Source organism: Podarcis pityusensis (genome assembly GCF_964106645.2).
Source record: "Podarcis pityusensis genome assembly, chromosome: 2".
Classification (NCBI taxonomy): domain Eukaryota; kingdom Metazoa; phylum Chordata; class Lepidosauria; order Squamata; family Lacertidae; genus Podarcis; species Podarcis pityusensis.
Genome location: NC_138029.1, coordinates 11,839,476 through 11,855,528, shown reverse-complemented (window position 1 = coordinate 11,855,528; position 16,053 = coordinate 11,839,476). Strand labels below are relative to the sequence as shown.

The window sequence follows — 16,053 nt, the reverse complement described above, 5'->3', positions numbered from 1 at the left end:
CCCAGTACAGTGGTACCTCAGGTTACAAACGCTTCAGGTTACAAACACTTCAGGTTACAGACTCCGCTAACCCGGAAGTAGTACCTCGGGTTAAGAACTTTACTTCAAGATGAGAACAGAAATTGCATGGCGGTTGCACGGCAGCAGTGGGAGGCCCCCTTAGCTAAAGTGGTACCTCAGGTTAAGTTAAGAACAGTTTTAGGTTAAGAACGGACCTCCAGAATGAATTAAGTCCGTAACCAGAGGTACCACTGTAGTGTGTTTCTCGACAGGGCTCTCCAGGGCACAGACTGTGATCACGGACCATATTCTGTGCCTTGCCTCCTTCTTAGGCGTTGAGAGTCTTTGTGATATGACTGAGGTTGGGAAACGGCCAGTCTTGTGAACTGAGGCAGGCTGCGAATTTGGGAAGGGAAGGGGCGGCCTGAAAGGAACGAGTCCCCAGGGACGGGATGGATGATTGCTAGGCAACAGCCTGACTTTCTTGTTTCCATAGCAACAGGAGCAGGATCCCACCAACCTCTACCTGTCAAACCTGCCTCTGGGCATGGACGAGGCTGAATTGGAGTCGATGCTGAAGCCCTTTGGACAAGTCATCTCCACGCGCATCCTTCGCGACGCCAGCGGTACCAGCCGGGGGGTCGGCTTTGCCAGGTCAGGAGGGCGGGCTTTCTCTGTCTACAGGCAGACTTCCTTGTGCTCCAGCCCTGGCTGGGGTCTGGCTTCTTAACTCCTGTGATCTCGCCTCACACAATGGTGGCAGCTTACGCCAGTATGCTCCCTGAGGCAGGCGTGTCTGTGCACCTTCCCATGCAGACATGTGCTCACTTGTCTCTGTCGCTGCGCCGCTCTGCTTTCACAGAGACCCAGAAATCACTGGCCACACAGAGGCTAGCAAGCCCACACCTGGCCGAGTCTTGACCCAGACGCCTTTGTCCAAGCGTTTGTTTCCACAAGGGCTTTTGCACAGGGACTTGCTAGGACAAACCCTCCCTTATGTATGGAAGGTTTGCAGATATGCTGAACAAACACACGCTCCCTCACCTGGGGGAATGTTTGCATTTCCACTTATACGATGGATGCCCTATTCCTAGGGCCTAGTGTGGATGGTTATTATTATTATTATTAAATCAAATAATTTACCATCCTGTACCCACAGGTCTCAGGGCAGTTCACAACATGAAGACGCAATATAAAAACACAAAATACATAATAAAAATAAAAAGAGCAACCCAGTAACGCCCCCCTCCCCAACACATTTTAAAAGGGCATCTGATCTTAATCAGCCAAAGGCCGACTGGTTAAAGGGGAACGTTTTTGCCTCGCACCTAAAGGTGTATAAGGAAGGCGCCAGCAGCACCTCCCTGGGGAGAGCATCCCACAAACAGGGAGCCACTGCAGAGAAGGCCCTGTTCTCGTGTTGCCACCCTTTGGATGTCTCGAGGAGGAGGCACACGAAGAAGGGCCTCAGAAGATGATCTCAGGGTCTGGGTAGGTTCATATGGAAAGAGGTGGTCCTTGAGGTATTGCAGTCCTGAGCCGTTTAAGGGTGTATAGGTCAAAACCAGCACTTTGAATTGGGCTCAGAAACTAATTGGTAGCTAGTGCAGTCGGACCAGGATCGGTGTAATATGCTCAAACCGTCTTGCCCCGGAGAGCAAGCTGGCCGCTGAATTCTGCACTAGCTGAAGTTTCCAAACTGTCTTCAGAGGCAGCCCTACGTATAACGCATTGCAGTAATCTAACCCTGAGGTTACATAGTGTCAGGGGTTCAGGGACAGAGGCACAGGGTAGGCAGGAGATGGAGAGCGATGGGGATGAATCCCAGGACAGCGAGGAAGAGGATGACAATGACTCTAGAGATTCCATGAGTCTTTCCAGCGAATCAGAGGATTCCCAGAAGGGGGCGCCGGTGGTCAAGGCCAGGGGAGCCCCAGGGGGGACTTGTCAGGAGCAGGGGGCCAGCGGGGGATCCCAAAGTGGCAGCTGGGCGTCAGGACCAGCCTCCCCGCCAGAGTGCAGCGAAGGGGGTGGAGGTTCCAGTGTATCAGGGGAGGCGGCTCCGGCAGTAGAGAAAGGAGGGAGGTCGGAGCAAGCCACCCTCCCGGAAGGGGAGGGGAGTAGTGAAGGGAGTAGCGTAGCTGTCAAAAGGAAAGTTAGAGGTTGGGGGTGCGCGCCAAGTTCAAATGTAGAGGCGCGCGGAAGTACAGGGAGCCCGGAGGAGGGGCCAGGTCCCAAAGCCCGCAGGAGGGGGCAAGAGCAGTCTGATTCCGCGTCGGAGGAATCCAGGAGGGGCGAAACCCCAGTGGGCAGAAAGACCCTGCGGAAAAGGAAAGAGAGAAAGAGGTGGAGCAGCGCAAGCCTCTTAAACTGGTGCAGGGCGGGGACAGATTCAGAAGGGACTTCAGCGCCTAGCAGACGTAGGGCTGCGCGCCTCGGATCTGAAGCAAACAATGAACTGCAATAAACACTTTTGTATATAAGAAAAGAAAGGCGTTGGTCTTTTGTGAGCTGAGACTTGAGGCAGCCCTGACACATAGGTTTGTCTGTTTCTTGCTCACTTGGACCACAAGGTTGTCCAAGGCTGCAGTTTGCCTTCTGAGCTGATCTAGGCATTATGTTCAACAAGGGGATCCACATCCCTGTGTCTGTTTTCCCACATACCTGCAGCGGCCATATTGTTAAGTGCTGGAGTGGGAAAACTAGAGGTTGCTGGATTGCAGCTTCCATTATCTCTCCAACCATTGGGCATGCCATGGGCTGAGGTTGATGGGAGTTGGGGCCTAGCAACATCTATGGGGCAACAGGTCCCCTTCCCTGGTTTATTGCAACATGCTGTGTGACTCACAATACAGTGGTACCTCGGTTTTAGAACTGCCCTGTTTACGAACTACAGTAGTACCTCAGGTTGCATATGCTTCAGGTTACAGATGCTTCAGGTTACAGACGTTTCAGGTTACAGACTCCGCTAACCCAGAAATAGTGCTTCAGGTTAAGAACTTTGCTTCAGGATGAGAACAGAAATTGTGCGGCCGCGGCGCAGCAGCAGCAGGAGGCCCCATTAGCTAAAGTGGTGCTTCAGGTTAAGAACAGTTTCAGGTTAAGAACGGACCTCCGGAACAAATTAAGTACTTAACCCGAGGTACCACTGTATTCAGTTTACGAACTCCGCAAAACCGGAAGAAGTGTCCCGGTTTGCAAACTTTACCTCGGTCTAAGAACGGAATCCGAACGGTGGAAGGGCACCGTTGGCAGGAGGGCTCATTAGGGAAAGCACGCCTCAGTTTAAGAATGGTTTCGGTTTAAGAACGGACTTCCGGAACGTAAACCAAGGTACCACTGTATTGAGTTTTTCAATCAATCCCCTTTCTGCAAATGCCAAACTCACTGCAAGGTATTTGCCAGGCTGTAGAAGTACTTTTGGGCAGACAAACCCTGGTGGTCTTCATCTGCTCAGACACATCTGGGTGGACACAGCCATCTCAGTTCCCACATTCCCTGCTTCCTCTACCAGCTGGGACAGCTTCTCCTGTTCTGTCCTACAATGCCCCCTGCTGCCAGGTTTCCATTTTACACCAGATGGGGCCTGGCTCCTCCTCCTCCAACCAGCACCACCTTGCAGCTTTCTCTCACCATCAACATACCCAAGGGGGGCACTTTGGATTGCACCATTCCCTAAATTAGAATTAGGAATTGTACCTTAACAATGGCTACTTTATTTTCTAGCCGGCTGGTGGCACCAGACGTCATTGTTCCTGATGGGATAGGAGAGAAATTTGGATAGTTTTACACCTAATTCCAAGTTTGCATCCTCCTCCAGTTTGTCCTAGCCAAATATTCTCCTGCGCCTCCTTGTGGCAGGGAATCAGGAACTGCAAGTCCAGTAGCTCTTAAAAGCTAGAAGGGAATAATAATGATACTAACAATGTGTGCAGTCGTTACAGCATAGCAGTGTATAGACACATGCCAACTTTGCAGCAGCTCCTTGCAGCCCTGGATTTGATGCATCTGATTGCCCGGAGATGAAAGCGATTCTAGACAGGTCCTCAGTCAACAAAATGGAATGAATCGCAGTAATTTGGGCTTTACAGGCCTGTTTCAATCTTAAGTCTTGAGCTCTTGGATTCAGTTTTAAAGAAATGTGCATTGGGAATGTACCACCTAAATAACTTTCCCAAGTGGAATCTGCAAGTAGGGTCCTTAAGAATCCTGTCTGTGGGTTAGATTCTGGTAAAGTCACATAGAAAGCTGATTCCTGTCTTAACTTTTATTTACATATGTGCTCACTGAATCACTTTTAACATGTGAATCCTTGAGCAGAAAGGAGTTAGAAACTGGTTATACGATAGAAGTGTTCTACTTAGGATTGCTCGCTCACCCCGGGCAGTTTTCCTGACAAGCAGAAATCCAGCAACTAGAGATTTCCCATCTCTACACATCTCTCTTGGGGGAAAGCATTACTGTTGAATTCCTCTCTCACACACAACCATTACAGGCACAGAAGCCCTAATGGGAGAAGGTGGGTGACAGCTTTTAACATCAGAATGTTCTTCCTGAAGTTTAGTCGGAATCTCTTTTCTAGTAACCTGAAGCCATTGGTTCCAGCCCTTCCCACTGGAACAGGAGAAGAAAACAAGCTTGCTCTACCTTCCATGTGACAGCCCTTGAGATATTTAAAAATGATTATCATATCTTTTCTCAGTCTCCTTTTTACCAGGCTTAACATACCCAAGTCCATCAACTATTCCTCCAGATCCTTGATCATCCTGGCCACCCTGCTTTGCAAACGTTCCAGCTTGCCAATATCTTTCTTAATTTGTGACACCCAGAACTGGACACAATACTCCAGGTGTGGTCTGACCAAGGCAGAATAGAGCAGTACTATTACTTCTCTAGATCTGGACACTAGACTAACAGCCTTAGCTCCCCCCACCCTTTTTATGCCACTGTTGCCTCACATCTGTAGGAATCTCAGCGTGACCAGGAGCAGGCGGGCTATAACTTTGCAATAAGTGTGGCTCCTCCACTTACACTGACACCCTCCCCAGCCCAGCATCACCAATGGTTTCTTCTCTCTTCTTCCCCAGGATGGAGTCTACAGAAAAGTGTGAAGCTATCATCACGCACTTCAATGGCAAATATATCAAAACCCCTCCAGGGGTCCCAGGTGAGAAGCACAATTGGCTATGAGGGTTGAGTGGTGGTTGGGAGCCTGGCAGCTAAGACTGTCTCAGGAGGATGTGTGGACTGCTCTTGTGAGGAACAGCAAGGAAGGATTCTGAGCCATTTTCTGCATGCTGCGGAGTCAAGCGATAAAGCTTTTCCAATGCTGTATTGTTTTGAATAGCATGGAATGGAATGGAATGGAATGGAATGGAATGGAATGGAATGGAATAGAATAGAATTTATTATTTATCTGGCTGGGTTTCCCCAGCCACTCTGGGCGGCTTCCAACAGAGTATTAAAATACAGTGGTCTGTTAAACATTAAAAGCTTCCCTAAACAGGGCTGCCTTCAGATGTCTTCTAAAAGTCTGGTAGTTGTTCTTCTCTTTGACATCTGGTGGGAGGGCATTCCACAGGGCGGGTGCCACTACTGAGAAGGCCCTCTGCCTGGTTCCCTGTAACTTGGCTTCTCGTAGCAAGGGAACCGCCAGAAGGCCCTCGGCGCTAGACCTCAGTGTCTGGGCAGAACGATGGGGGTGGAGACACTCCTTCAGGTATACAGGACCGAGGCCATTTAGGGCTTTAAAGGTCAGCACCAACACTTTGAATTGTGCTCGGAAATGTACTGGGAGCCAATGTAGGTTTTTCAAGAGACCTACATTGCAGTGCAGTTGGGAAACTGCATGTCGTGATTCCCCCTCACAAAATGCTCCTTTCCCCTTGCAGCACCTCCAGATCCATTGCTTTGCAAATTTGCTGATGGCGGCCAGAAGAAGCGCCAGAATCAGGGCAAATACGTGCAGAACGGGCGAGCCTGGCCACGGGAGAATGACACGGTAAGGGAGGGGGCAGCAGGGAATGGGGGGAGGCTGCAACAGTTGGAGACCAGTCCGTTAGCCACATGCGGCAGTCAGCCCAGAGCTCAACAACCATCTCGTATGAACATTTTGCTGCATGTGTGAAACTGCAAAAACAGAGTGATTGTCACACTCCTGGCTGGCTATTTTGTGTGGCTGGTGGACGGCCTTTGGTTTAGTGGGCTGGCCATAGGTTTTGCAGGCTTGGGGATTAGACATTCTCTTTAGGACAGGGGTGAGGGACCTCCAGTCCACAGGCCGAACAAAGCCTGCCAGCGCTCCCCATATTTTGGAAGCCACGCCCACCTGCCCTGCACCTGAGATAATACACGACGTTAGCTGTGGGGCAGGTAAGAGTGGAACTTCAATTCAGAGCTTAAAGTGAGCTCATTTTGTTCCTTTGATGGAGCAAAGTGCGCTCCCACCTCCATCTGTCAATGATGAGAGTGTGCTTTGATCAAGGAAGGTAAAGTTTTTTCCATTCAGTGGAAACCACTCCTCCTTCCCAGTACTGCTCTTTGAATGTCCAGAAACCAAACAGGCAGTGCTGGGTTGTATGAAAGCCCTTCACGAGCTCTTTAAGCCTTCAATTTTTCGAGGTTTAAGGAGTATCACTGCACTGCTTACAAAGGGCTTTCAAACAGCCCTGTGCTGTGCTTTGAAGTCCCGACAATTGGGGCTTCAAAGTGCAGGATTGGTGAACATTACTATGATGCCAGGTAATTGGCAGGGGGACACCCACCTGCCCAATTTGGCCTGCCATGGGTTGGGGAGATTAGGATTTGGCACACTGGACAGAAAAGTTTTCCCGCCCCTGCTTTTAGGGCCCTGGCTGGCTGCAGGAGGCTACTTGAGGTGGCATCATCAGGGGTTCCACTAAGCAGGGCGAGGCTTGAAACCTGCCCCTAGGAAGGCACAGAAGCAGTTGCTGATTGGTTGAGCTGGGATCTTAGTGGGTCAGGAGAATGGGAGGAGCCACGTATGAACTGTCTACTATTTCCATGCAGGGTGGGATGACCTTGACCTATGACCCCACAACGGCACTACAAAATGGGTATGTCTTCTGCTTTCCCTGTTTCTTCACGTTGTAACCAAGAAATAGTTTGGTAGGCAATTGGGCCATAGCCTTCAAGGAGACCTGGCAGAATAAGATCTGCATATGTGTGAGCTTATGGGAAGGGCTGTACATTCAGCCTCCTCTGAAGCTGTATGAAGCAATTCAACGATTTCTCCCCATACCCTCTGCAGGTTCTACACAACACCCTACAGCCTGGCCCCTAACAGGATGATTGCCCAGACTGCGCTCTCTCCTTATCTCCCGTCACCTGTTTCTTCCTACCAGGTACTTCTCTCTTACTCTTACCCCCAGCTTTGTATGTAATCAGCACAGTCCTTGATTTAAACATCTACTGTCATAGATCTGTTTTGGGCCTATGAGTGTGAGCTGCAAATCTGGGAGCCTTTGCTTCAAATCTCACCTCAGCCACTTATCTCACAGCCCTTTCCCTATCAGTGATATGGGGATAATAAGACTGGTCGACTTTTAAGAGCTTTTTCAAGAATTACTAAGTGAAATGTGTTACTGATAATTATCTACTTCTATTACTCTCTGTAGGTTCACAGCCCGTCATGGATGCACCATCAGTCATACCTCATGCCGCCCACGGTGAGACCCCCACCTGGAGTTCTTGTCTAAGGGCATTTTATTTGCAAGTAACACCCTTTCTGTTTGGAACATAAACTTACTTGGATGCAGAATGCAGAGCAGAAGAGCCAGTTTAAAATCAAACGTTTGTGAAGTTTGTATTTTGCAAATGCAGGAGATGCAAAAAGCATCGCATGAGAGAGCAACCTAAAGCTTGAGGCCCTTGTCCAGTTCTGGTCCAGGATATTAGACGACACCCTCTTTCCCCAAGGCTGGCTAGGTATCCTCTGCACCCAGAAAGCTGAGGGGACCACGATGAATGTAGAGAAAACTTCACCCTTGGCTTGCAGCCAGCATACGCCACCTAATTATTTTACATCACAGAGGCTTCTTCTGACTTCACTTTCTTTGTCGTCGTCATCATCATCATCATCATCATAAAATTTATACCCCGCCCATCTAGCTGGGTTTCCCCAGCCACTCTGGGCAGCTCCCAACAGAATATTAAAAACACGATAAAACAGCAAACATTCAAAACTTCCCTAAACAGGGCTGCCTTCAGATGTCTTTTAAAAGTCAGACAATTGTTTATTTCCTTGACATCTGATGGGAGGGCGTTCCACAGGGCGGGCGCCACTACCAAGAAGGCCCTCTGCCTGGTTCCCTGTAACCTCTCTTCTCGCAGTGAGGGAACTGCCAGAAGGCCCTTGGAGCTGGACCTCAGTGTCCGGGCTGAATGATGGGGTGGAGATGCTCCTTCAGGTATACTGGACCGAGGCCGTTTAGGGCTTTCAAGGTCAGCACCAACACTTTGAATTGTGCTCAGAAACGTACTGGGAGCCAATGTAGGTCTTTCAAGACCGGTGTTATGTGGTCTCGGCAGCTGCTCCCAGTCACCAGTCTAGCTGTCGCATTCTGGGTTAATTGTAGTTTCCGGGCCACCTTCAAAGGTAGACCCACATAGAGCCCCACCTTTAACAGCTGCCAGTGTCTCCTCTGCCATGAGTTATTCCAGGCTCTTTATGGACACTTCCCTCTCTCCATTACCTTATTCCCACAATTTTTTTTCTTTAACCTCTCTCTCTCTCTTGTTATTGCTAACCAGGGCACAGTGCTGACACCTACCATGGACCATGCGATTTCCATCCAGCCCACTTCCATGATGGGGCCCCTAACTCAGCAGCTGGGCCACCTGTCCCTCAGCAGTGCTGGCACGGTAAGTGTCTTCTTCCTCCTCTACCCTTCCCCCTTCTTGGAGAGGCTTTTGCCCTCATCTCCTGTGCCTTTTTGACGTCTCCTCTCCCTCCGTCCCACCAGTACATGCCAGCAGCAGCAGCTATGCAAGGAGCCTACATCCCCCAGTACACACCTGTGCCTTCCTCTAGTGTCGCAGTTGAGGTAAGAGGCCCTTTTGTTATTTCTGCCTAAGTTGGGGGTGCATGCTAGGCACCAATATATCACACACACAAACACACACACATCACAGCTGGGGGCTGTTTTATTATTACTGATCATTATTATAAACGTTATTTCTAGACCGTTCTTCATCTGACAATCGCAGGGCAGAATCCTACACCAAATACTACTGTATTTTTCGCTCTATAAGACGCACCAGACCACAAGACGCACCTAGTTTTTGGAGGAGGAAAACAAGAAAAAAATATTCTGAATCTCAGAAGCCAGAACAGCAAGAGGGATCGCTGCGCAGTGAAAGCAGCAATCTCTTTTGCTGTTCTGGCTTTTGGGATAGCTGTGCAGCCTGCATTCGCTCCATAAGACGCACACACATTTCCCCTTACTTTTTAGGACGGAAAAAGTGAGTCTTATAGGGCAAAAAGTATGGTATATTGCAAAATACATAGTACAGTCGCACCTTGGATCTTGAACGCCTTGGCTCCCGAACAAAATTGGCTCCCAAATTATCAAAACCTGGAAGTGATTGTTCCAGTTTGTGAACGTTCTTTGGAACCCGAACGTCTGACGGGGCTTCCGCGGCTTCCAGTTGGCTGCAGGAGCTTCCTGCAGCCAATCAGAAGCCGCGCTTTGGTTTCTGAACGTTTTGGAAGTCTAACGGACTTCTGGAATGGATTCCATTCGACTTCCAAGGTACGGCTGTACAAAGTATTCCACAGCAGGCACCATAACAGCCAATTCTGAATATTTTGGAAAAAGCTGAATGCAGCGCACTAGGTCACTTTCTTCCAGAAACCAGGGTGGGGGAGAAAAAAATGCTTTCAGAAGATGACTAAAGGCAATACTGGCCAGTCATCTCTCTAATGGGAAGGAGTTCTGTAATTGCTGTGATGGCTTTGTTCTGGGTGCCTATAACAGACATGGCCAGCAGGGCCTCCCCACTCATTTTAAAGCCCAGGTCAGATGTACTGGGAGAGGCTGTCTGACATGTACAGTCATACCTCGGGTTAAAGACGCTTCGGGTTAAATCTTTTCAGGTTGTGTCCCGCAGCGACCTGGAAGTAATGGAACGGGTTACTTCCGGGTTTTGCCACTCGTGCATGCGCAGATGCTCAAAATGACGTCACGCGCATGCGCAGAAGTGGCGAATTGCGACCCGCGCACACGCAGACAGGGGTTGTGTTCTGCTCAGGTTGCGAACGGGGCTCTGGAACGGATCCTGTTCGCAACTAGAGATACCACTCTATTTGGGTCCTAGGCCGTTTGCATCTTTAGACAACTGAAGACAAAACTTTAAATCAGTCCCAAGAACCAGGGCCACTCCTGAAAGATTCCACTTTGGGACATCATACAGCAGGCATGGTAAACCTTTGGCCCTGCCAGGACTCTTAATGTGCCCCACAAAGTTCCTATCCCCCATCCAGGAACACACCTGTCACTCACCTGACATCAGATGAAGCTGAAGCTGCAAAGGAACAATTGAGAGCCTTAGAGTGTGTTCCTGATTCTGCCTTCACAAGTGTGGCTGGCATAAGCCACCATTATACATGGGGCAAGCTTTGCTCCTGGGGTTGGATCAACGCAGGAACCCACTAGCATTCATTGCCAAATTTAAAGGCTGCTAAGCGCAAGATATGCTCGCAAAGGAACAGTTGGGAGCGCAGGCTCCTGGTTGCCCCTTTACCAGTGCTGCTTGCATTTAGCCCTAAACGGCCTCGGTCCAGTATACCTGAAGGAGCGTCTCCATCCCCATCGTTCTATCCGGACACTGAGGTCCAGCGCCGAGGGCCTTCTGGCAGCTCCCTCACTGCGAGAAGCCAAGTTACAGGGAACCAGGCAGAGGGCCTTCTCGGTAGTGACACCCGCCCTGTGGAACACCCTCCCACCAGATGTCAAAGAGAACAGCAACTACCAGACTTTTAGAAGACATCTGAAGGCAGCCCTGTTTAGGGAAGGTTTTAATGTTTAATAGGCTATTGTATTTTAATATTCTATTGGAAACCACACAGAGTGGCTGGGGAAACCCAGCCAGATGGGCAGGGTATAAATTATTACTATTATTAGCACCAAATACAAGACGTGCTTCTTTGACAAGGGGTTGGGCCCACCAGGTGTTGTGTGAGGTCATGTGATTGGCAGCCCTGCCGTCAAATGTGATTCATGAAGGGTAGACCACAGTTGCATCCAGCCCACCAACCAAAAAGGGATTCCCCGCCCCTGCCGTAAAGTAACCGAGCTGCAGCATTCGACGCTAGTTTCTGCTCCTGGGTTGCTTAGAACACAGTGCAGTAATCCAATCCTGAGATTATCAGAGAGTGGATTATAGTGGCCAGGCTATCTTGGCCTAAGAACAGCTGTAGGGATGAGGCACCTGTTTGTGTTTAAAAGAGGCAGGTGGGTGGGTGGGTGGGTGGGAGGGAGGAATCCAGTGTGCATACACACCCAGGGCTTTTTCCCCCTAGCCAGAACTTGCAGGAACTCAGTTCCGGCCCCTGTCAGGTGGATGCCATTGCCATTCTAAGAGAACAAGGGAGAAGTTCACTGCGAGCTCCGGAACCCCTTTTCTAGAAAAGTAACACTGTATACACCATACGTTTAAGGCACATTTAAGCACCCCCTTCTGAAACAATCTTAGGATCTGCACAAAGCTACCATTTCAGCACCCTTAAGAAACTGCAGTTCCCAGGACTCTGTGTGTGTTTGTGTGTGTTTAACACACTTTAAATTATGGTGTGTACACAGCCCAGGCCTAGACACCAACCACCGTGTTCGAAGGCAATGCTTGCACGCATGAGAAATAAGCCAAGTTCCTGATCCCACTGCCAAAATGGTCTGGCCTGTTTGGACCTTTGTGAAACCATCTTCCTCCCCACTACTGCCCTCTGGCTTTAGGAGATATAAAGTACAGTGGTACCTCGGGATGCGAACGGGATCCGTTCCGGAGCCCCGTTCGCATCCTGAACAGAACGTAAGGCGCGACTGCGCATCTGCGCGTGCCATGTTTCGACGCTTCTGTGCATGCGCGTGACATCATTTTGACCGTCTGCACATGCACGAGCGGCGAAACCCGGAAGTAACGTGCTCCGTTACTTCCGGGTTGCCGCAGAGCGCAACCCGAAAATGCTTATCCTGAAGGGTATTTCTCCCGAGGTATGACTGTATTGTTCTACTGAACCATTTTAAGTTGGGGTAGGACTTTGGTTTCCAACTAATGTTTAACAAGGATCATCTTTGTAGAGGGGGCAGCAAGATCACCTGGCCTGCTGACTGCTCATTTCCATGCGAGTGGAGGCCTGGCCAAAGGGCCCTTTAACCCTCTCTTGCCAAGCAACAGAGGCGGTGTCAACATTTCTCTGCTTACACGCCTTAGCAGCAAACTCGTGTGTGTGTGTGTGTGTGTGCCACAAGGAGGAAAATTAGAGAGAGCCGCCGAAAAACACAATAAGGGAAGTGAGGGGATGGGGCGGAGAGCAAGGCTACACTAGGAGATTGTCACAAGCTGTTTGGACACAGAGGAATGGTGCGAGGCAGCAGCTGAGGAACCCCCAAGGGAAGAAGGCTCAGAGCCCGGGAATGGTGGTGGAACAACAATGCGTTGTCAGAAGGACAAGACTAGGAGAAGGAGGAGCTGGCAACTGAAGAGGCAACAGGGCTCAATGAGCAGGGAGAGACTGTGGCCGAGAGAAGTCCAGAATCAGGCAGAAGCTGAAGCAGGAGGGGAGCCAAGAGGCAAAGATGAGACAGGCTAGTGAAGAGTCCTGGGGTCTCCAGCTTTTGCTGCAATGAGCTCCTCTCCCCGCTGGTCTCCCGGAACCAGGAGAGGCATGAAAAGGGCAGAAGAGAAGTCCACTTCCTGCAGGCACAGTCTCAGATTGCTTGGGGGAAACTCTGGAGCGGAGGGGACTTAGGCAGCTGGGGGGAGGTGGGGAGCTTCAGTCTCCCCAGCTGCTTCGTGGGGGCAAGACCTACCAGAGATGAGTCGCTGCGCACATTAGGCCTGATACACCCATGCAGATCCAAGTCGGCCTTGCTTAACTTGGTGGACCTGACAGGTTCGGGAGGAAACGTGTTGTTGTTGTTTAGTCGTTTAGTCGTGTCCGACTCTTCGTGACCCCCTGGACCAGAGCACGCCAGGCACTCCTGTCTTCCACTGCCTCCCGCAGTTTGGTCAAACTCATGCTGGTAGCTTCGAGAACACTGTCCAACCATCTTGTCCTCTGTCATCCCCTTCTCCATCTTTTCCAACATCAGGGTCTCTTCCAGGGAGTCTTCTCTTCTCATGAGGCGGCCAAAGTATTGGAGCCTCAGCTTCAGGATCTGTCCTTCCAGTGAGCACTCAGGGCTGATTTCCTTCAGAATGAATCATAGAATCATAGAATCATAGAGTTGGAAGAGACCACAAGGGCCATCGAATCCAACCCCCTGCCAAGCAGGAAACACCATCAGAGCACTCCTGACATATGGTTGTCAAGCCTCTGCTTAAAGACCTCCAAAGAAGGAGAGTCCACCACACTCCTTGGCAGCAAATTCCACTGCCAAACAGCTCTTACTGTCAGGAAGTTCTTCCTAATGTTTAGGTGGAATCTTCTTTCTTGTAGTTTGGATCCATTGCTCCGTGTCCGCTTCTCTGGAGCAGCAGAAAACAACCTTTCTCCCTCCTCTATGTGACATCCTTTTATATATTTGAACATGGCTATCATATCACCCCTTAACCTCCTCTTCTCCAGGCTAAACATGCCCAGCTCCCTTAGCCGTTCCTCATAGGGCATCGTTTCCAGGCCTTTGACCATTTTGGTTGCCCTCCTCTGGACACGTTCCAGTTTGTCAGTGTCCTCCTTGAACTGTGGTGCCCAGAACTGGACAAGAATGGATCGGTTTGATCTTCTTGCAGTCCATGGGACTCTCAAGAGTCTCCTCCAGCACCATAATTCAAAAGCATCAATTCTTCGGCGATGAGCCTTCTTTATGGTCCAGCTCTCAATTCCATACATCACTACTGGGAAAACCATAGCTTTTACTATACGGACCTTTGTTGGCAAGGTGATGTCTCTGCTTTTTAAGATGCTGTCTAAGATGCTGTGTTTTGTCACAGGAGAACAGTGGCCAGCAGAGCCATGTGACAGTGGAGTCCCCATCGGATCATGCTGCCTACTCGTACCAGTACAACAAGTAACAACAGGTAAGGTGGAAGTGGGGAGGCATTGTGTGGGGCGTGGAAGGACAGCTCCATCTCTCCCAGAGGGCAAAAGCAACATCTGTCTAAGGTTTGGTTATCAGCCAGTTCCGGGAGGGCTGGGGATGGTGCCAGAGGCTGGGCCACTTTGACTTGACCCCGGGGCCACAAGCGCAGCAGGGGCCAACTCAGGATAGCACCCGCCCTCGTAATTACCTCCACTTTCCATCCTTCCAGCACCATCGAGCAGCTCAGCTCTGAGCATTCACTTCGAGGGAGACAACTTTTATTTTTGTTTAATTTGTGCTGCGTTTAGAAGATGGAACCATTTTTTTTTCCTGCAAAGAAAAAAGGTTGTTTTTGTTTTTGTTTGTTTTTTTAAAAAAGGAAATAACCGCAATAGACTTTTGACACCGAGGAACCAAAGGAGGTTAGCGTGGGGGTGGAAAGGCTACGGCCCCCCGACCCTTAGATGTACAGATGGACTAAGGACTATTTTAATACAAGGAAAACATTTTTGTGTGTGCGTGTGCGTGTGTTTGCGCATTAATTTTCTTGTTAACAGCAAAGTCAAACGCTTTGGATGCCACAAAATTCCCCAGAGAAGAACAATTGTTATTGTTTATTTTTTTCCTCGCTCTCTTTTTTGGAAAGATGGCTCTCCAACTCTGGGAGGAATTTTTTTGCTCCTTTGAATTTGTTTTACTTTCTTTGGTCATTTAAAAGATTTTTTAAAGGACAAATATGCAAAAGTGTTTGGATATTTTTTGTTGTTTTATAAGAAAAAAAAATGCTCTGAGAAAGCCCCACCTCGCAGCTGTTAGGGAAAAAAATCAATGCAGACTTCTTCTTTTCTTCTTCCTTGGGGTGGGAGTGGGGAGGGAATGGGGATTTTGCTTTGAAAGGATTATTTTATTATTTCAAGAGGGTAATTTTTTTTTCTAAAAAAGACAAATTTACAAAAAAACAAAAAAGGAAACCTACAAAAAAAAATCTACAAAAAAGGAAAACTACAAAAAAAAAATATGAACTTTTGACGGCAGCAAGAGGGGCTTGCATAAAAACTTGTCAAGTTGGAGGGAGATGAAGTGGCTGGTGGCTTTTGATGAACGGACTATTTTGCGGGGGGCAAAAGTTCTGCCCCAGCTGAGAGAGAGAGAGAGAGAAAAAGAGAAAGAAAGTTTGCTCCAGACCTCGATTTCTGCCCTCTACCCTGTCCGATGGGACCGGTTCTTGCTGGATTGCTTTGGACTCTGTTTTGAGCTTCTGCGCAGACCCTTCTTTGCTTCCACACGGACTTCCCCCTCGCCCGCCCTGCTCTGGATCAGGGGAACAATAAACTGATTGAGGAACCTGCTGCCCCGTGATGTGTCGTCGCTTCCGGACTCTTGGACACTGAATGGACGCATTGCCAGCAACAGTGCTTCGCGCTCCTGCCCTCTCCTGCCCCCCCTCCCGACCCCCCCTTGGGACACACACACACAGTGCCTTCTGCTGCCTGCGGTCCGGACTGTGCTGCCGTATGCCCCGCCTCCGACTCCTGCATGCCTGTCAAACCCAGGTGCACACAGCCTCTCTCTTTTCTTGGCAGACCAGTTGGGGGCGCTGAGGTCGATGCTTCCAGCTGGCGGGGGGGGGATTTGGGGGGGCGGGGGCGGGGAGGTCTGTTCCGGTTGCTTTAAAAAACCCACACACAAAACAGGGAGCATCTTGCACCTTGCAGGGGATGGCTGAGTTCCCCACCCCCACCTCGAAACGGATATCCTAGTTACTATGCACGTTTCCCTTCCTCACCCACCC

At 49.7% G+C, this 16,053-nt stretch overlaps 1 protein-coding gene across 2 annotated transcripts in view; it reads left to right on the top strand.

Moving 5' to 3' along the window:
• The window catches only part of RBMS2 (RNA binding motif single stranded interacting protein 2), a 73,721-nt gene extending 57,668 nt beyond the window's left edge, over positions 1 to 16,053 (top strand). For both annotated transcript variants that reach the window (XM_080994829.1, XM_080994828.1), the window contains exons 5-14: positions 497 to 654; positions 5,088 to 5,167; positions 5,892 to 6,001; positions 7,030 to 7,076; positions 7,271 to 7,364; positions 7,638 to 7,688; positions 8,773 to 8,883; positions 8,985 to 9,065; positions 14,173 to 14,259; positions 14,491 to 16,053. In XM_080994829.1, the coding sequence (XP_080850955.1) occupies positions 497 to 654; positions 5,088 to 5,167; positions 5,892 to 6,001; positions 7,030 to 7,076; positions 7,271 to 7,364; positions 7,638 to 7,688; positions 8,773 to 8,883; positions 8,985 to 9,065; positions 14,173 to 14,253 (813 nt within the window). In that variant the 3' untranslated portion in view covers positions 14,254 to 14,259; positions 14,491 to 16,053. The remainder of the gene's footprint in view (positions 1 to 496; positions 655 to 5,087; positions 5,168 to 5,891; positions 6,002 to 7,029; positions 7,077 to 7,270; positions 7,365 to 7,637; positions 7,689 to 8,772; positions 8,884 to 8,984; positions 9,066 to 14,172; positions 14,260 to 14,490) is intronic.